This window comes from Zonotrichia albicollis, chromosome 10 (assembly GCF_047830755.1).
Source record: "Zonotrichia albicollis isolate bZonAlb1 chromosome 10, bZonAlb1.hap1, whole genome shotgun sequence".
Taxonomy (NCBI): domain Eukaryota; kingdom Metazoa; phylum Chordata; class Aves; order Passeriformes; family Passerellidae; genus Zonotrichia; species Zonotrichia albicollis.
The window spans coordinates 7,876,150-7,898,130 of record NC_133828.1 but is presented as its reverse complement, the minus strand read 5'-3'; the positions used below and the strand labels follow the sequence as shown (position 1 = coordinate 7,898,130).

Here is a 21,981-nt window from a genome sequence, read left to right as displayed (position 1 = left end):
AGGCTAATTTATTACTTTATAATACTGTATTATATTAAAGAATACTGTACTATACTAAGGAATACAGAAAGGATACTTACAGAATGCTAAAAGATAATAATGAAAACTCCTGACTCTGAAAAGAATCTCAACACCGCTTGGCACTGATTGGCCAAAGAGTAAAAAACAACTCGCAGCAGAATCCAATGAAACAATCTCCAAACACATTCCACATGAGCAAAACACAGGAGAAGCAAATGAGATAAGAATTGTTTTCCTTTTCTCTGAGGCTTCTCGGCTTCCCAGGAGAACAATCCTGGGCAAAGGGATTTTTCACAAAATGTGAATGCCACAGCACAGTGCTGTCCAAAAGCTCTGGTTTGAAGCAAGGAGTCTCCCAGCCCTGCAGCTCCTTCCTTCTCCTTCTCCTTCTCCACCAGGTATTGATTTTTTATCATGTATTGGAGAAGTGCCTTTCCTGATGCACCACCCCAGACACTGAGAGGAGCCCCTGTACCATTGTTACCTTCCTCTTTATGTCCAGACATTTGTCCTGCCTTAGGAATTTACGTGAAGCTATCCTTATGCTGAACAACTGAAAGAAAACCCCTCAAATGATATTTTTGATGTGAATCAGGGCTTAAATGCAGAAAGACAATTAAAATCCTGCATTGGCATTAATACCATGAAGAGGAAAATATTTTTGCTTTGTGAAAGATAGCAAGCAAAGCAGCAAAGGGACTTCCATCACTTTTCTGGCTTTGGCTGCAGCAGCAGGTGGCAGGGTGACACATCTGAGGGGACTCAGGGGATGCACCAGGGGATTCACAGCAGCCCCACAGTCCTGCAGCAGCAGCAGCACCTCCTCCTCTGCCAGAACTGGGGCTGAGGCAGCTGCCAGCACTGCCCACCAGGGAGAGGAAAACCCTGCAGATGGGATCAGACAGGTGTAAATGTTTACTGCCAGGAAAATTTCATATTTCCAGTGTGTTTTGAATGAAACTTTTAAGAGCAATTTTTTTATGTCAGTGAATTTCCCCTCAGATTTTATTATTTAAGCTACTCTGACCTGCTTGAGTTTCTGAAGGACTCTGTGAAAATTAATAAATTGCTACACAGCTATGTATTTAACAAAAATTCCATTTCCATGACCAACAGGCAGCGTACCCAGCAGAAGGCATGCATGTGGCCACAAAAGCTGGCAGGAGAGATGTTTGAGTGGGCTAAGGAGCAGGCAAAGAAAGGTGCCCCTTCTTCCCAGCCTATGATCCAGAATGATCTGCAGGATTCAGCCCTGTGCAATCCTTCTGCCCAGGTCTTTAACCTTGCTCTGACTGCTGGAGCCCAACACATTTCTCATTTAAAGGATAATTAACCTTCCAAGTGAAAGTCAGGGCTCCAGGCTGCATGGAGGTGCTGCAAGAAGGAAAACCAAGGAAACCCCAGCTGCAAATCTGCCACTTCAAACCCCACCTCTTGCCCCACATGAGCTCCAGGTGTGCTTTACCTGTCCCTCTGCATACCCATTTATAACATGGTTAAACTCTTAGGGGATTGGAAATCAGTGTGCCATTTGGTTTCCCTGTCTCTTGGAGGCTGGAAAAGCTGCAATTCTGATCGGGGTTAGAGGGGGTCACAGCACCTGGGCCCGGGCAGCCATTACCTGCAGAAAGCAGCTCACCACTGCTATCCAGCAGGTTCTTCAGCTGGGAGGAGGTGGGAGCAGGCATGAAAGGGAAGGCTGTGCTCAGGCAGCACACCTGAACCAAAGCCAACCATCTGGACATCACCACCGATGGCACAGAGTGCCCCAGTGCCCATGCCACCTCTGGTTTCTCAGCCTGGTGCTCAGCTCTGCTGCCATTGCCACAGCAAACACACCCCATCATTAGAGGAATTATGGACACAGTGGAATAAGAATTTTAAAAAAACAGAGTACAGAATTTGTGGAGTGCTACAAAATGAGATATTGACCTCACAGGTCATAGAGCATTGTCTCCTGTCATCCCTTTGATCATTAGTTTTGATCTATTTAGCTCTGTAGGGCACAGGCAATAAATGAGAATTCTTTTCCCTGAGTACAACAGGGGGAGGAGAGGAAGCAAGGAACCAGAGCTATTCAGTGGGCAGAATTTGTGCCAGCAAAGAGCTGCCATCACCACACAGATTCCCAGAACAGAGGCTCAGAGGCTTTTGCCACATCCATGCAGTGAGGAGTTGAGGTATAAACTGACCAAGTTCACCACCAGAACAACTCCAGGAGCCCTAAGATCACCTGGGAATACAATTTGGGTTGCACCTCCCATTCCCCTGCTCCATAACCTGTGCTCAGCCCCTGATCCATCAGGCACTGTCTCACCTTTACCTTGCAGACAGCCCCATGTTTGTCTGACCTGGACAGGTTTTAGCAGCTGCCAGGGTGCTGCAGGGCATGCAGGGCTAAGAGAGTGAAAGGACCATGAGTTAGAGGTGTCTGCCCAAGCAGAACAAAATCATCCCCTCCCTCAGGGTGTTTCACAGCTGAGGAAAGGTGTATCTGCCCATTTGAGCTCGCTGTCAGCTTGCACATTGGGCAGATAAACCACATTAGACATTTTGTAGGTCAGATGGGTTAATGGAGATGAGAGAAGAGCAGCAGGTTGGCAGGTCATGACTGTGAAATCAAAGTGCATTAGCAATAATTAGAGGAGTTCTTCTATAAATACTCATGGCTCTGTAAAATACAAGAGGCACCACAGCTGCTGCCCAGCTCCAGCCCAGCACCACTTCCAGAGTGTCTGCTCGGGCTGAACACTGTGATTACACCAGAACAGCCTGGTTGTGGCTCAGCTCCCCAAAAAAATGTAAAAACTTTCCTCGTCCCCAAATCAACCCTCAGGTAACAGCACAGTTTGCTCAGAAAAGCCTGGTGAGCCACAGTGAGGGCAGTGCTGAGGGATCACTACAGCAGGGCAAGATTATCATTACCCACACTTTGTGGGGGACAAGCTCAGCACTCCAAGAAACCACGACAAGCAGAGCTCTCCCTGCATTTATTCTGCCTGTGGGATGGGTGGATGCTTGTGCCATCTCCTGTGCACTCCCTACAACCTGGTGCAGGAAAAGGTTGAAGTAATGCAGAACTGAATTGCAATGAGAGTGCAGAAACCTCACTCCACTTCTGGCTGGAGCAGCTGCAGAGACACACGGATTCCTTGGCTCCAGACAGAAAGACAAGGCTCTAATGCTCCCTCCTTGCCGTGACTCCAAGGCACCAGCCTTCCCGGGAATGTTTGCCATCAGATGCTTTCAGTCAGCTGCTTTCTCCCAGGCAGGTTGTGCTCAGGGGTTTTCCAGGCTGCAGCCGTGCAGGATTTCTTGTAGGAAAATGCCATCGTGTGGCCAAGTGTGAAACCCGAGCCTGCAGCTCCTGCCCGGCAAAGCCTCACACAACTAAACACACGCTGCAATAATTGACCTTATTGCAGTAATATTATTGCAAATGTGGAATTGCAATAATAATATTGTAAACGTGCTACAATAAGGTCAATTCCCCTCACCTCTCCACGGTTCTTCGGCTGCAACTCTGCATTACAACAGATTGGTGCATGTTACTGATTTTCTGGGTTCATTGGGAGATAGATGAGTTGCTTCATATTTGTTATTATTGTTTGGGGCATGGATTTTAGTATTTTTCACCACTAACACAAAGTTGGGAACCTGGAGAAGAGAATAAAACCAACCCACAGGTAAACACCATCTTTGGGGGTTTCATTTCAGAGCAGTCCCTGCTGACAGAGCCCTTGCCAAGTTCTGGGCTGCAGGCTCAGCCTTGGGCTCTGCCATAAGTCAGGGATGGGCAGACCCAAAAAAGACCAGGGGTAAATTTTCCATAGAGTTGAGTAGCCAGGGAATTTAGCTGGGAAGGAGAGATGTATTTATACCCCTGCTCTAGTTAAAGTTCATTTATTAAAAAAAAAATTGGAACTCCAAGATGCTAAAAGAGATGAGTCCTAGGCGCTCATGTTGGTCAACTTCTGGGCTTTCATGAATGGCTTTTTCTGTGCCAGTCTGTCTTTCAAATAAAACAGCTTTCTTGAAATTTGAATTCATGAAAATTTAATGAAAGCTCCTTTCTCAGCCATATCAGTGTTACATGCTTCGTATCAAGCACTACAGCTTCAGCTCCTATAAACAAACTGCTGCTGTGCTCTCTGGGCCTTCCTCCAGCAATAAATGCATTTATACTAAAAATATATTTTTATGTTTATATTTATAGCTTTGGAGGGAAAACCTACAGCCACTGTGCCTGTTACTGGCCAAACACACAGAGGGGCTTTGCTTCTCATGGAGGTGAGGGACACCTGCAGCCAACACGGGCCAGGCTCTGCCTTCCCTTTGGGAAACCAGCTTCTGATAAAGACATTGAGAGGAAAGAGACATCTGCAGCATCCACACGGGAGCTGAGATCTCTGCCCTGTTTAAAACAGGAAACTCGCAGGCATGTACTGGAAAAGGGAACTTGGAGCTGATTATTCCAGCACTTTGCTTCTGTGGGGGAAAATTTTAAAAAACAAAAAACTAAGTGACACTAACAATGTATTTCTCTTCATTTTACTGCCACAGGAGTTTTGCCTACACAGAGAACAGCAGTTATCAGGCAGGGAGGCTGCACAGCACCAGCCCACAGCTGGCAGGAGCTCAGCAGTCACCTTCAGGCAGCTTTTCAAGTGATAACTCATCCATCCCAACAATACCTAACACTTGGTACAAACATTTGCACAAAATGAAGAGATGAGCCTAAACTGACTTGGCAGTGATCTTCGGTTTATTCCAAGCTCAGCTGCATGAAACTACCAGCTTTTAAGCCAATTAAACCTGGAGTTGTACCTCATCTACTGGAATAAAATCAAATTCCTGGAGAAGGGTAAAGGAAACCAAGTCTAGGCAGGTCAGACTGCAGCTGTTCAGTGCTCTTTGCAATTTCTGTGCACAACCAGCACTGCTCCTGCTCATCCTGCAGGCAGCAGGACAGTAAAGTCTCCTTTACAGAGATTATATACTATAAAAATCAGTAGATTGGAAATTATGAGCTCAGCTTTCAGTAGATGGGGACAGCCTGCTCCTGTGTTTTTGAGATTTCCTTCTTGAAGAAGGCCCAGCCTGCCTGGACTCCTCTGCCCTTCAGGGTGGTCTCCTAAAGGATTCTGTCAGCCAGTCTCATCCATAGGACACAAAACTATGCTGTGGCATCAGTCCCATTAAATCCTCCTATGTGGGTTTAAAATTGCTTTCTTCATGTAACCACCCCAGTAACAAGCATTTGGAGGAAAAAATGTATTTCATTCTATGTGGGTTTTTTAAAATACTCATCAACAATGAACTTTTTGGATGCTTTAAGCCCAAGCCCACACAGAAAAATGATGGGAAATCCACATTTCAAGATTGCAGAGGGTTTTCCTGGAGCTGCCTGTGTTCCACATTGTAGTGTGTGCCTTACACAATCCCTGGGATGACCCACAGGCTGCTCAGCCCTTCACCACACACCAGCAGATCTGATTGCGATCTGGTGTTACAGCCTCAGAACACTGATGTGAGCACTCCCAGACAGTTATTCCCATTGTACAACACTGAATTTTCCATTATGTCTGGTGTGTTAAAGTACTGATGACTCTCTATGCAGTCCAAGTCATTAACAGAAGCTGCTGACACTTTTTTTGAGTTCTTTTAACATACTCAAAATCAGCTGTGGCTGTCTAACTTCCCCAAAAGTACATCTACAGTACTAAAAAAAAAATTAAAAAAAAAATCAATGGTTGTGTAAGGGTATGGTTGCCTTCCATTCTCTTCTACACAAACAACAAATAGAAGCTTAGAGCAGCTTCCCTGGGCCCTCAGGAAGATGAACCCAGAATTTGTGTGACACTCAAGGTCTCCCTACAGCTGTGTGTCACAGGAAGGAATTCACTCCTTCTCTTTGCACTTGCTCACTGTTATGTATATGTGTGTCAGGAATTGAAGTTTTTCAATTGAATTTTTAAGACTTTTTTCCCAGAGAGGAAAAAGATCCTTGCCTTATCTTCACACCACTGCAGTGTATCAAAATATCCTGTCCTATCAAAATATCCTGTCACTAGAGCATGATAAGAGTGGCAGAACCAGGGCTACTGGAAAAGCACAACTCTTTAACTGTATTTTATATATATTTGCCATACTGGTCTTCCTTACCACATGAATCAACCTACAGTTATGACTCTAAGTTTAAAAGAGACTTATAAAAAACTCAAACACTGTATCACTGTCAGGGAGATGTCACTAATAGATCTGTAATAAAATTGTTCAAAATTTTGTTGTTTGCATCATGTTCTGCTTGATTCCAGCATGTAAATTTTTTACAATGCTTGTTGCAAAAACACTTTCCCACATTTATCCTTGTTTTGGAGTCACATTTTCGAAGTTTTGAAGCTCTGGCAATGGATAAGCTTCTCTGATGAAAATGTCCGGCATCTTTACAACTCAGAAGAAACCGGGATATCTCCCTCTTGTGGTTTTCTATGCAAACAGCCTCAACTCCCTCTGTGGGCTCAGAAGTGCCTAAAGAAGAGTTTTCTCTCATCAAATATCAACAAATTGTAAGAATTCCAGTCACTACAGAAAGTGTTCTTCCTAGAAAGAATGAGAAAGAGATTGTTTTCACTTTATTTTTATCTACATGGTATTTTCTTGCAGAAAAACCACAGAGATTGAAAACGCAGTGCTGACTCCTGAATAGCACCACCTGCAAGAAAGTGGGGGGAAAAAAGTTACAGAACAAAGTAGATGAACAAACCCAACAGTGGAGGAGCTGTCAGGCTTCTCTAGGTAAGTGCTAGCTAGCTGAACACACAAACTGCAGCTCTAAAATGCTCACACTTGAGTTACACAAAGCACATTACATCTCTACCTCACAGACCAACCTCACTCCTCAAAAGCCACAGCGGATATGTAGGGACCCATGCTCACAACTTCCCATGTCATGAGATTAACAAGTCTGACACCAACATAAAAAGAAATTTTGTGCCTTTATTGGAATGGTGTTAGGCTTTAAATACACCAAATTTTGATAACCTGATTATTTGGTTTAATTAGAAGTGACACTACAGAACTGCAATACTGGTCCAACAGTCTTGTCTTTACTTTTTCTTTTTTTTTTTTAAAGCAAGAGATAGTATGAAAATGCACCAAGTAATCAGAAAGCACTAGCAGGCATTAGTTAATCCAAGATAGTAGCTTTTAGTTCCAAAAGCACTCGCACTGTATGGAACCCAGGATTTAGACTGGTCATGATTTGCAAGAGCTAGTTGCATGAGTCATGACTTTTTTCCTTTTTTTTTTTTAAATTTACTTTTAAGTTGGTCACTGGTAAATTTTATTCCTCAAATATTACAGTTTCTTTTATTCATATTTTTCCTCAAAGTATAAAAAAGTATGAAATATAAACAAGCTCCTGTATTGCACCCATGAAGGGGTACAATGGAAGCATTAGAGAGCTGACTATCTACACACCATCAAATCCCATCAAATCTTGGATAATTCATTAATATACAAAATATCAGGGCACAGAAAGAACTAAAATCCACTTTTTTTTTTGTTTTGTTACGCACAGGTTCAAATAATCAATCTAAAGAAAAAACGTGATCATTTTGGCTTTCCACTACATCCGCATGTTGAGACACTTATTAAAATGATCCTGCTTAATTGTGTTTGGTCTTTTTCTTATTGTCATGTTTGTTATCTTAATACCAGCCATCAGACAAACAAGTAATCAGAAAGACTCTTCCTCCTCCCACTTCCCCATCCCTGACCCCTGCAGGGCCAGCTTTAAGACATGACTCCAAACACGGGGTTGTGACGACAGATGCTAGGGCCAATCTCTTCATAATCTTTTTTGGTATGGCATACTTGGTAGAATTCAGGCTGTAAAGGGAAGGGAAAAAAAAAACCATTAGTGTATGGTATAGACACCTTAATTAACAACATTAACTTTTATATAGCCAGTGGAAAAAAAAAAGGACATAAATCCTAAAATTAATTTACATCATGTGTGGCCAAAATTAACTTACATCATGCATGGCTAAACACCAATGCAAAGAATATATTCTGCCACAAAACTAAAATGTGCCATTTAACAGCTCACACAAAGCTTTAATTCAGCTTTCTTTTGCTCTTCCAAGTCTTTAAAGTCTAATGCAAAAACAGGGAAGGTATATTTACCACCTAAAGCCTATCAGAAATTGCCCAGTAACATTTAATATACAATGAAGGTGAGATGAGAGCTCCAAAAGTCCAGAAAGAATAGCTCAAACATGCTCAGCTTTACAGCTAAACTCACTGTGGAAGCCAGCATTGATCCTCCAAACCAGACTGCATATCTCTGCATATGGTGTGTAATGACTTGGACATCAATGGGCTTGGGCTGCAGAAAAAGGAGAGAAAAGCAACACATTAAAAGTCACTTCTGCTGGTAAAAACCAGAACTAGTTTTAAAGGAGCATATATACCAATCTTACTTTTCATAAATTAGTATTTTCCTAAATGCTGTACAGGTAAATTTACATTTATGGCATCAGACTTTCCTTGTACAATGAAGAGTAAGAAACAGCTCCTGTTAATAGGTAAGTTACCTGCTTAAATCAGACAGAGATATTTCCATTCATACCCATTTTTTTTCACACAATGTTCTGATTAATTTCTTGATGGACTATTTATTTATGCATTTATAAGCACTGACCCATACTACCTAAACTTTAAAAAAAACCCCACACTTTAGGAAGGTAATTTTCAAGTTTCATGTGATTATTCTAACAAAGCATCACTTGCAGACTGGAAGTTTATCCAGGATCAATACAGTCAATCATGCTTTTCTAACTACAGCACTCATTCCAGTCAGCCATTCCCTTTCCCTCCATAGGCACACAACCTCTTCCTTACTTGTGCCAATCAACACTGCCAGTGTATGTAACAGTTTCAAAATTTATTCTTCCAGTCCAACCTTCTGAAATTTGAAACAGTATCTAAAAATGTTCTGTAACACATGTGCAGAACTCCAGCCAGTGATTCTTTGCCATGCCTGGTACTTAGAATAGAAGAAGAATCCCATCCAATTCCCTCACTCAAGATTCTGCTTCTTTACTAAGTGGTACAAACCTAGTGAAGAAAACAGAGACTAAATGATGCTTCTTGGGCCAGAGAACTGTGTATGACTGAAATTTCAGAGTTGTCTACATGACATATTATAAAGCTCTACTGGGGTTTTAAAGGATTGTTTGAGCTCATCTAGCTAGATTGCTTCTAAAAAATAAATGAGGCAAATCAATTTCCTTTAGAAGGGAAAAAAACACTTCTTTTTTCTCTGCTGGCCCTTTATTTATGCAAAGACAACAGAAAGATGCAACAGTTAGGTCAGAGGTCTGCAGTGCAAAGAGCACAAATTAAGGATGATGCAGTTTAGTAAAAACATGATGTCCCTTATAGGATTGTAAGATAATTGAGGTGGGAAGGGACCACATCATGTCTCTGGTTTGGCCTCCTGCTCAAGGCAGGGTAAGCTATGAAGCCAGAGGAAGGTATTTAGGGTTTTACCCATCTGCACCTCAAAATCAGTAATCTCCCCACATGCACGGAGGCACTATCAGGAGTCCCAAAGCATAAATCAAGGCTCCCTCATTCCTCACAGGACACGTGCTCCTGACTCTCCTGGTGCTCAACAATGAGCTCAATTAATTTCTCTTATCTTCAAGCTCAAGAGCCTGAGCACAATGAGCTGTAACTGATCAATAAACACCAAGCACAAAGACAGCTGCAACTGCTACTGTGTGATCAGTGTAATGGGATGAAGCTCTGAAAAGCCTCTACATGAACATCAAATAAGATAAAGACATTTCAACAAAGACCACAATCACTGCAAGATGTTATTTGCACATTTTTCAGGTAACAGATGCTTGTTAGGTGCATGAGCTGCAGGAACCAACCTTCAGTCTGCCACCACTAAGTTCTTCACTAAGTTTCAGCCTGGCATCAACAGTCCTTTTCAAGTCTCGCTGTAAACGGCGACCGAAGTCCCTGAACATGGTTGAGCCTCCAGAGAGGACAATATTCTGTTTTGATTAACAAAATTCATTAACCACATCTGAAAATACAAGTCTCCACATTACTCAGTTCTTAAATTTTAAATATCTAAATAGAGATTTAAAAGCTACAGTTAGCAGGTATGCTTTTACTGTAAATGATCTGGCATACAAGCATAACACGACACGAACTCACCAAGAATTTGCCACATTAAAATTGTCTGTGCCTTAAAATCCATTTATATCTTATTACATCTCACCACTCTTGCTCAGTTTTGTTTCCCTAATGAAAAAGCACATTCTGAAAATGTCTAAGTGAACAACAAACCCTTCTGCATATTGGCTTAATTTCTAGGAAAATAGGTAATTTTGCTCATTTGGCATAGGTTTTTAAGAGTTTCAAATATGTACCTTGATAAAAGTTCCAATTCTTCTAAAACCCATATTTAAAAAATAGACATTATAGCTACTGACCTTATATAGAGGACGTCTAACATCAATGGGACAATTCTGAATAACTTCATCTACTACTTCTGAGATTGGTTGCGTGAAGTCAGGATTAGCAAACTGCAATAAGGAATAAAATCAAATCAAGTCATTGTGGATGACCACATATTGCAAAGGAAAAGAGGTAAAGAGGAAGAAACAGGAAAAAAACCATTCTGTTATACCAGAGATGTCATAAAAACTAACAATGGAAACAGTTGTTAAATATTTTTGCAGCCATTTTAAGTGTTTTGTGTATCAACCTGAATTTGTATAAAGATTAGCAGCAATCAAGAATCAAAGCACACTGACTTGCAACAATAGCCAGTATCTATTTATAAATAAGAAGTAAAGATAACCACTTCTTTACAATTTTGCAAATAGGATTTCTATGCTATCATCTAAAACAAAGTCTAGACAATTCACACCAACTTACCTCAGGATGGAAGAAAATCTCTGGCCCCAGGAATCTCTCGTAACCAACATCAATGGTAAATTCTTTCTTTGAGATAGCATTAATTCCAGTATATTGTTTAATCCACTTTGTACCATCTGTGTCATACTTGTTAAATTCTTTTACTAAGTCAGGGCAAACATAACTAAAGCGCTCCTAAAAATGGAATAGATACAGTTAGAACTATCTAAAGTATAGAAAACTGGTAAGAAATTTCAAAAAATGTACTAACTTAAACTTTTAAGAGTAAGTATTAAATTGGCAGATAAAGAATAAAACAGCTGAACTGACATTTATTGTACACAGGTAGATAATGGCTCTGCTACTACAGATCATTTCTGTGCAGCACTGAAGGCTCTGGCTGAGCTAAATTACTTTTCTTCTGCTTTTCCCCTAAACTTCCAAGACTGTAAGAAATTAATTCTGAAATACACTGAAGAACTGCCAGAGAAACAAAATAGAAGTGTACTTTAGGCTGAATGTCTTTCAGAATAGCTTTGTTCTCTATGTAATGTGTATTACAAAAAAGAACACATTAATATTCAGAAAGAATTTAAGAGCAATTACAGCTCTTTGTATGACACATCCAGCCAACAGTATTTCCCACAGAACATTACAATAATAATAGCAACAGGATAATAACAACAATAATGATAATGGAGGAGAAGAGAAAGGGGAGATAACAGGTGAAGAGTGAAATTCCAGGCCAGACTGAGCAAATATACCCAACTGTAAACCCTGTTATTTCATGTTAGTACATTAAGACATTTTTATATTGCTTAGAATCAGAGCCCCATTACTCAGAAGTACACTTACTTTCAGATATTCTTGCACTTTAAAATCAGATACCAAGCTGTGATATAAAATAACTTTAAGATCTGCAACATTCACTTACCTTCACTGCTTTAGCTGTTTCCAAGGATTGTTCAGGAGGAATTCCTACTTCCCTCTCCCTCAGCAACTGCTGAATGAAGTATGTGATATCTCTGCCAGCAATTGGAATGTGTTTGATACAGCTGCCAATCACATATCCTTCAGCCTGTGAACAAAATTAATGGGGACAAAGGTGCTGATAAGAACTACTTTGATCAAAGCTCAGAAAAAGAGAGAAAGGCATGGAGTCTAAACTCCTACCCACTACCTGTGGCTCTGAGGCTAAAGCCCTTTAAAACTGGCTCATTTAATTACCACAAATCCAATTCTTCACAGTATAGCCTTACTTTACTTTGCATGGCATTGGTTCATAATTCTTACAAGGTTAGAAGAACAAAAAGGTCACTAGTACATAAGGCAGACAAATCTCTATACTCACTATTCCTTGGCCTTTATTTTCTCTTCAAAATGAGGTTACTCTTACCAAAAAGGTCAAGGAACCTCTTTTGGTGAAATATTATTTTAGAATAACTGATGTGGCCCTGCAGTCACAGCCACTGATGTAAGACGTTACAATCCACATGAACCAAACTTAATTTTCTGAAAGCAGGGAGAAAATGCATCATTTCAGGACATTGAGACTGCTCAGAACATCAGACTGGCCCATCAAGTCACCCTTACAAGTCACACTCATCCTGTGGACAAGTATAAATACATTAAAAAATGGTCAAGTGTGCAAGGTTGGCCTTCAACCCTACCAGAGATGCTAAATCCAAACAGAGGAATGCAGATATCACACTCAAAATGCTTAAGTTTTCCTATATACACAAATACACACACCTCATATTCACACAAAAATGTCTTACTAACACAGAAAATGCTGTCATTAAAAAAATCTACCCCTACTTCACCACAGAGATAAGCATTCGTTAATTCCTTTCTATTTTATAACAGAAACTGTAGAACATCTTGACAATTTGTTCAACATATTTAAAAATTTTACAAGTAAATGACATTCTGCAAAGTAGATAAATGCTTAAAATTATATAGACTACCTGCTCTTATTTATACCAAAAATAACTCTAACCCACAATTCAGGAATAGTTAAACTCTTTTAAACAGTAATTTTGAACTACTAAGTAAAATTTTAAAAGTTGACCTACAGAAGGCCTGTGGTGTCAATTGTTTCCTAAGTCTTATTAAAAATACACCAACTTGGATGAACAGTAGGGACAAAGATTTAGTCACTATATCCCCCAAAATTAATAAGTAATTGCTACATGACAGTGTATGTTTGACCACCACCAATGCTACTGTTTTTAAAAAACTGATGTCACTGTGGTTGATGATAAAGCTTTGTACAGATTTTTGTCTTAAAAATTGTAATCTAACTTCATTTTGAAAATATAAATATATCTGCTATATAGACATGAATTTAACTCCTCCAGGAAACATGAGCAATAATTTGACAGTAAGGAAAATTATTGCAGCTCTAGGTGTTTATTATTTAATAAATCATCACAGAATCATCCACATTTCTGCTTCAGCAATTTGATGTATTGGAACAGATATTCAACACTAACCAACCCTAGGGGTTGTTTTCTTCCAGTCAAACAGGAACTTTGCATGCATGCTGACACACTACTAAATACTGGGAACAGATCAAGAAAAACTCTAAAAAATACTAACTACTAACTACATCTGCCCTCTAATACTTTGTATTATTTCTACTTTATATATAGATGGATTGAGCTAAATGAAAATAAGAAGTCAAACTTTTTGTACTGACTACTGTAAAGAGCCTATTCACTCTTACCAGCAACTCAAAATGGAAATGTGCTAAAGCAATTTCACTCATCACTTAGCATAGCCTTGACAATTCACCTTTTAAGGTAAGTCACTGAAGACAATCAGCCCTGCCAAACTCAGGGTTACAGAGTTCTTCAAGAGTTTCTGCACTACAAAATGAACCAACACTCACACCCACAGGCCTGGGAATTAGCTGATGTTTTTGAAGACTCTGATCTATACTTCAGTGTGTGTAGGTGTACATTCAGAGAACTTTGAGGACAAATAATTGTGCAGTGAGGCTGCAGTGCAGCTCTGAGGCACACTTACCACAGGAATGACATGAGTGACACCATCTCCACTGTCTATAACTGTGCCAGTCAGTGTTCGCTCTCCTACTTGCCTTGATGTCCAAGATGCAGCTAAGGCAAGGACAGCCTTGGGAAAAAACACACTAAAATCAAATATTGGTAAAATATCTGCCTGCAGACCTCACCCCTCCCAAGGAAAGGCTGACACCCCCATGGTAATTTACAGCATGGAAACTGATTTAATAATATTATATATGTCTATACAACAGCTTAGAAAAAAGAGGCTGCAAAACGTAATCTTTGACACTTGCCTGATGTTTTTTCAGCCATGCTCAAACATAGTTTTTCGTTACTTCATACTGAAAGGGATTCAGTTCTTGGATTAATGGAATTATTATGATGTGGTGTGGTTTTTTATTTACTTATGATGCAACAGATATCATACTCTACTGCTCAGAGGCCTGTAGAGGTAACAGAGGAACAGTGTCCAGTAACCACCCACAGAATCAAAGCATGTCAAACATGCAGTGCTGGAACTGCCAGAAGGACATAAACATATTCCAAACACCACTTACACTGTTTTTTCACAGTGAAATTAGTTTTAGCCCAAGGAAAAATACTGCAGCTGTGATTTCAACAGCCCTCCCCTTACCTGAACAGCAATATATAGCCCTGGAACGTTGAAAGACTCAAACATGATTTCAGCAGTATATTCTCTATTTTCTGGAGTATTTAATGGAGGCTCAGTCTGTGAGACACAAAAAACAAACAAACAAACACAAAAACAAAAAAACATATGAGTTTTACTTACATTCAAACCAAACATTTGACATTAAAAAAAGAACCACCAACTTCTAACTTTTAAGATGAGTCATTCAACAACAATAGCATGTAAAAATAGTAAGGACAAAGGGTGCTTTTAAGAATTTATGCAAATTGCATTAAAAGAAAGAAAAACAAAAGCGCAATAAAAACTACATCAGTTACTGTGCTTAAGAATTTACATCCAAGACCCCCTTTGTGGGCTGGCTAGCTCATTACAACTTTTGATTTCACTTGAAAGAATCAAGGTCTATCAAAATATGTCAAAGGATGCAGTTTAGAACATTTAAAAATGACATTTTTTAGATTTCTCAGTGAAAAGAGCTGTTTTCCTTCAGAAGGCAGCCACTGTAACACAAGTTGGTATGCTCAGCTATAGGAATGTATTTAAGTGACAGAAGCTGAGCATAAACCATCCCATAACAGTGTGCTGTAGCTTTCACTGAAATATCAAACATACTCAAGGCTCTACTCTGAAGGAGCATTTTGGATAGTGCTACAGAATGCTTGAGAAAAGAAAACATCATTCTTCCATTGCAGCAAGTGTGTAACAGGAGGGTAAAAGAGGAGAGAGTCCAATTCTTCACAAAGGTGTTGGGACAAGGGCCAGGGACACAAAACTACCTGGGAAATCCTAAGTAGGTATTAGGAGGAAAAAAGGTGACTTAAAGGTGGTCAAATATTGAAAAGGGAGCCAGGGTTGCAATGGCAATTTGATCCTTGGAGATATTCACAGCTTGGCAGGACAGAGCATTGAGCAACTGGACCTAATTATTGTTTCAAGAGGATGAAGGCATTCAAACAGATATGGCCAACACCTCTAATTCCAAACTTGTCTATAAATATCACACTAAACCAAATTGCTTATTTCAGTGACCCTAAATAAAATACTAAGCAATAGCAGATGCTTCAGAATAACATTGATCTTAATTGAGATCTAATCAGCCCAAATATGACAAACAACCCTTCCAGTTTCACAGAAAATAAAAGACAGAAATTTACTCTCTAGATACTTCATCCAGATGGCAGTACTGTAAAAACAAAATAATTGCAATTATGTAAAGTCAAAACACAAGTATTGTTTTTGTCTCAAACATATAAACTTGAGATTATTGAATTCAGTGGAGACAGAAAATAAGAAAGTGACGAATCGGACAATTTGGAGGGAAATGAGAAGAGAATAGAAAAATGTTTGCTGTTCAAACACATTGACATTTTTAGAAAATTAAAGAACCTGGATGGCTTAAGGCAGGTCAACAAAGCTCCAGGTAATTTATTTACTTTTGCTTTCAAAATATGAATATTTATATTTAAGAATTTACATAAATCAACACATTGTTATTCATCATACAGAACTTCTTAAGCAAGGCATAAATTTACCTACCAAAAGAAAATAATGGTCCTCAGGTTCTGCCCTTAAATACTTAAAGATTACTTGCTCCATAAACCTCTCCATCAAGTCCCAGTCTTCAACTATACCATGGCGGATAGGCCACTGGTGGAGAAAAACATCAAATTATAATTGGAGATAAAAAGAAAAAAGAAAAACAAAAACCCCAAAACCAAGCAAAAAAATCTGTTTTCAACTGAACTATGCTTTTAACTACATATATTAAAAGTATATGATTCACACAGGCAAGAAATCTCAATTTAGGCTTCCCCTGTTCCTGTGTAACACCTGTTGAAAATTCTGATTCCAACTCTGAGTAGCTGAGACAACACATTGCATTTTTTTCAGTACAGCAGAATGGTGGTACTGGGATAAACCAAAAGTTCCCCCAGCCCAGTGTCCCACTCTGATGCTGCTGATAGAAGCTGCCAAGGAACAAGAGAATGTGGCATTTCCATGTAACACCTCTCAGCCTATTTTCACTTATGAGGAAATTATATATATATGTGTAATATGCATTTTCACAGTGTTTTGTAAATTCCCACAGGCTCTCCAAAGTCAACAAAACTAATACCAAAGCCTATTTTCTATTTAAACAGAGTTAATAAATAAGATTTAAGTGATCCAAAATGCATTCTTAATATTATATTTACTGTACACATGATGCTTGCCAAACAGAATTGAAAAATTATTTTTAAAAATTTTCATGATACCTTGGTTGCATAAGTTGGTTTTTCTATTGCTTCGTCCCCAATGAAGAAGTCTAAATCATCCACACCTTTCAAAACCCTCCTTTGTGCTTGATCCACCACTTTTGCTGACTCTTTGATAGCAATACCTTCAACAGAGAACACAAACATTATTTTAGGTCATATATCCTGCACCAAAAAATGAAAACCTACACTGGAAAAACAGACACCCTGATCACAATCATCCTTTGTTTCAAGTCTAACTCAGAAAAGCTACATAGAACACAGATAATTTGACTTCCAGTCATGGCTAAGCATGGTAAGGACTTAAAAAGTAACACAGTAACAGGCTTAACTACAAATTTAATTGTTAGACACCCAGCATGTAATCAGAAAGATAAAATATACTCAGAAACACTAAGATAGGATACCCCTACAGATCTTATTTTATTTAACAAACATGCTAATTTTCTGCACGCTCCAATAATAACAATAACAATTTTAGGTATTATTATTAGTGTTGCTATTCTTTCAAAAATAATCCAGCCATGAGGGTTGCAGCTCCAGCAATATTTGCTGTATTTTTTCAAATCTTACTAATTGCCTTTAAATATAATCCTTTACACAGATGAGGAAATTCCTATCTACAAGCAGCATTAATTAAATCAGCTTCAACTGTCCTAAGGCTGTGCTCCAAGAGCTCCTTCAATGGCAGAAGTATTTTTCTAGTTCTCACCTTCAGCAAGAAGTTCTGTTTGCTCACTACTGAGATTATAGAAGTTATGAAAAGCTGCATTGTGAAGCCCAGCAGGCAGGGCAGCACAGCTACAGGACCTGGAAATCAGCAGCTGAGCTCACAGATCCTCCTCATCCTCCTCCCTTCCCTTCCCACACCGAGCAACACAGACAGAGCCACGGGAACCAAGAAGCTGAGCGTTGTGAAAGACTGAACAGGATGGAACACAAGTCATTATTTTGAGCTCTTCAGGAAGAAAACTGAATCATAGTGCAACTTCTGTAGCTGCTACAGGAGAGCAGAGAGGAAGCACAAGGCTGGGGGAAGCCAAAGAGAAGGGGGGGAGATGGGAAGCAGAAGCTGAAATCACAGGGAAGGAAATGTTGCAAGGCAGGTGCTTGCTGCAAGACAAGAGAGGAACCCTGACAAATATTTTCAGGTCATTGTTACAGAGCTCACACATCTGGGGCAATTATTCTGCCCAGATGTGTCTCATCCTCAAGAACTTTCAAGTGAAATCCACCACTTGCCACAGGATTACTTTCAAACCCAATGGTTTCACCCCGTTGCAAGCCTAAAACAAGATGGGAGGTCTCCAATATTTTGCTGCACTCCAGGCCAGCTTGTTCAGCTCTGAATTTCAAAGGTAGAAACTAGGAGCAAACAACTTGAATTATATCCTGAAAATACAAACAAGAAAAAAAATCTTGCTGAAACCTCAGCTGCTGTGCCTGAGGCTGGGCAGCACCCCAGCAATATTCAGAGCAGTTGCCTTTGGTTGGCTTGGCACAAGAATTAAAAGCTTTTAGGGAAAAAAAAATTAAAAATCCTTGCATTGAATCAATTTTTGTGCTGACACTATTTTTTTTTCTTTTAAAAGTCATCAGCTATCAGAGATAGACTGAAATAATGAAAAATCAAGGGAACTACTGGGTAATGGAAAGAAGGTGACTCCCATTTTAACAGACAGCAGGAAAAACCTGCTAAAGTGAATAAAAATCAAACAAAATGAATGATCTAAGATCTAAAAAGCAGCCAGGGAAGAAAGCAGTGAACCCAAGCTGCATCAAAGCACTGGCCCAATATATTCTCATTTACTTCAGTTCTCATGTAAGCATTTATCATCTCTACAGAAGCATATTCAGAATAAAATCAAGAACACCTCATAAGGAGATAAAAATTTGTTAAGAGCAGGAGTGAATAAGATAAGCTACAAGTGAACAAGGCACAAGGAATGCTGCTCAGACCTGTTCAACAGCAAACATTAATTTTGGAGAATCAAACTGATAAAATGCCACTGCTGGAAGTGCAAGGAGAACCCAAACCATTTTTCCACATGGAATAGAATTAAGGAAATGACAGACACCAAAGTAATTTTTTGTAACATTTTACTTTGAAACTAGGTGCTGCTGTACTCTATTTCAGTTTCTCTAATGTGGATTAACCCAGTGCTATTTTGTTTCACTCCAGGCACAGGATTAACACAAACTCATGCCATTACTGTAATTATCTAGCTTGGGCTGCAGCACAAATGAGAAAAATGCCTTTTTTATTGAGAGAATTGCAGTCAAGGGTCATTCCAGCTGCAGGAGCATCTGGACTGAGCATCCTTTTTTCCATACACCACACTGCATCAAAAGGCTGTCAAAAAAAATCTCATTTCATCTCCTTCTCTTCTACTTTAACAGCATCCCTGTTGGACAAATTTCCCTGCTTAATGATCTGACAGGTCATTTCATTTCCAGTGTTTAAAATATCATATTTTTTTTTTTTTTTTGGAACAAGAAAGTGATCTTCAAATTAAATAACCAAATCTAAAGATGCAGAAAAAATAAACACTGTTTCTGAAATTAAATAACCACTTGCCCATTTACATTTTAACAAGTGCTACAAAGTTTAAAGAGCACTGCAAGCATTTTTTCAATGTTTAGAAACTTTTAATATAAACTTAAATTAGCTTTTGTGTGAAAAGCAAAACTGTAGAGTGTTTTATATGACACTGAGATAAACTTAATGAAGTTAATTTGGAAAACCAAATAATCTAAGAAATACTTATTAGAATCTAAAATAGAAGATACATAATGGATTCTCTGAATGCATTCGAATTAGCCTTCTCTTTCCATGAAAATTACTTTTTGAAGCACATTTCCTTGAAAAATCAACCCAGAGCCTGGACTTCCAAGTCTATTCCACAGTGATTGTGCTAAAGTAGTATTAGTTCCAGCTCTCTTCCTGTTGTATTTGTAAGGAAAACTGGGTGTGCTAATTATTCCTTTTCACCAGGATGTAATCCATGATTACTTTGGCACAGATGAACAATGAGGAACTGCCAAGTGGTGTAGGAGGTCAAAAGGTGAAGCATTTCTAAGGGAAGCTGAGAGAGCTCCACTCTCTGGAGCAGAACTTGATCTCTTCAAGTGGGAGAAACAGTTCAGCAGCCAGGCAGCAAATAAATAAACTGCTCTTCGTGGGGGGAAAAACTGACACGGTTTCTTGTTACATTTGCAAAATACAGTAAATTAACATAGCTCTAATACTGACAACTTCCAGGCAAGCAGAACATTTTAAACCCTAGAGATATTAAATCATACAATTTTAATTTTTTTGCAGTTATAATCAACTCAACGTTTTACCAGATAAATCACTAAACCTCCGAAAAGGTAAAGGTAGCCATGCTACTGGATTTTTACATTATTTCAATGCCCAGGAAAAAAATCAGCTTCAACTATTAGTATCCTTTTTTAATGAACGTATCTTTCTAAACTGAGTACCCTTAGCAAAACATTACTACTCTGTCATCACTCAGAGATCAAGTAATTATCTTTCAATGTTGTTTTTTTTTCTGGTTTGTTTGGGGCTTTTTTGTTTGGTTTGGTTTTTTTTATGGCATGTTACAGAAAGTCCAAGAGTAACTTTAGCATTGATATACAAGTAACAAATACTTACATGAAGGGATAATGAACTGGGGTTCAGTATTACCCGCATATCCGAGCTTTGTATACCTGTAGAGGCAAAAAAGATTTGGTTACAATATTTAATACCACACATAACAAAGATATCTGCTTTTTTTAATTAACAGACCCCCCTTCCCATATCAGAAGGACACCACACTGACTTTCCTATAAAAATAAACAAAAAAAAACTAAGGCAAAGTCAGACTTCATATTTTAAAGTATAAAACAATGCTCCCAGCCACAGATCAAGCATCACTGCTAACTTCTACTCTAATAACATTTTACTAGGAACACAAAGTATGTAATTCAATCTATCAATGTTTAGGAGTGTAATTTTTGTTCCTCCCTGCTCAGCAGCTAGTGTCTTCACATAAATATTTTCATATAGCTCATGCTGGTGGTTAAAAAGTTTTTGTAATTCCACTATAGGCAGAAAAGCTGCCCTGCCCATGGACTGCCAGCGGGGCATGAGGCAGGGCTGGTCATCCTTGTGTCACAAGCAGCTAATGGTGCCAAGTCCTAGCAAAAGCCATTCCATTTCACAAATGGAAAAAAACCTGTCAAAATGTGTTTAATAACAATAAAGAAAGCAAGGGGAAAATAACCACATGCCTTCACCCAGTCTCCAGAATGTGCTATGGATATATACATGATCTTCATTATTACAATGCAAAAAAAACTGAAGAAATTAACAAATTATTCATGAAAAATAACTTCAAAACTCAGGGTACCAAAACCAGCTGCTAGAAAAGCTGTCACTAAAGCAGCACAGGCAAATTCTGAAGCATGCAGACCAAAATGCACAGCTCTAGCTCAAGAGTTAGAGCTCACCCACATGTTTTTAACAAACACAGACGTGACAAAGTTCTCATTTTATCTGAGTGCAGCTGCACTGAATCAGCACCACCAGCAAAGGCATGAGGGCTGTAGTAGCACCTCCGAGCTTTCAGCACTCTGATGGAAAGCTGGAAGATCTCAGGAGGTGTCAGGCAGCAGGAACTCTCACAAGCCATGAACGCACGGCAGTGGCACAGCAGGGGCTGCTGCCGCCCCACCCACACAATCTCCATCCCCGGGGCTGACTGCACCCAGCAGCGCTGCCAAGGCTCCAGATCTCACAGGGAAGGTGAATTTCTCTCTGAGTTACAAAGTGCTTAGCACAGGACCTCATCTAACACCACAAACGCTTCGCAGGAGATGCATTTTCAAAGCTGTAAACAGGATCTTGTGTGTAACACATGGTAACAGTTGTGAGTAATCATGCACAGAAACTTGACTTCATACCAACCAACAGGAATGCTTCTTGACAAAGTAAACTTTGCACATAAAAGATGACAAATAATGGAAAAAGAAACTATCAGAAAGAACTTCACACCTCATGAAGACATTAGGCACTGTATGTGCCTCAACTCAG

The 21,981-nt window shown here is 39.3% G+C and overlaps 1 protein-coding gene across 1 annotated transcript in view; it reads right to left on the bottom strand.

Annotated features, from left to right (window-relative positions):
- Nucleotides 1-7,134: 7,134 nt before the first annotated feature.
- The window catches only part of ACTR3 (actin related protein 3), a 28,196-nt gene continuing 13,349 nt past the window's right edge, over nucleotides 7,135-21,981 (bottom strand). The window contains exons 2-12 of the mRNA XM_005487920.4: nucleotides 20,560-20,615; nucleotides 16,902-17,026; nucleotides 16,183-16,293; nucleotides 14,629-14,724; nucleotides 13,996-14,103; nucleotides 11,900-12,043; nucleotides 10,987-11,160; nucleotides 10,539-10,631; nucleotides 9,969-10,094; nucleotides 8,330-8,413; nucleotides 7,135-7,914 (exon numbers count right to left, since the gene is read on the bottom strand). Of these exons, the coding sequence (XP_005487977.1) occupies nucleotides 7,819-7,914; nucleotides 8,330-8,413; nucleotides 9,969-10,094; nucleotides 10,539-10,631; nucleotides 10,987-11,160; nucleotides 11,900-12,043; nucleotides 13,996-14,103; nucleotides 14,629-14,724; nucleotides 16,183-16,293; nucleotides 16,902-17,026; nucleotides 20,560-20,615 (1,213 nt within the window). The 3' untranslated portion in view covers nucleotides 7,135-7,818. The remainder of the gene's footprint in view (nucleotides 7,915-8,329; nucleotides 8,414-9,968; nucleotides 10,095-10,538; nucleotides 10,632-10,986; nucleotides 11,161-11,899; nucleotides 12,044-13,995; nucleotides 14,104-14,628; nucleotides 14,725-16,182; nucleotides 16,294-16,901; nucleotides 17,027-20,559; nucleotides 20,616-21,981) is intronic.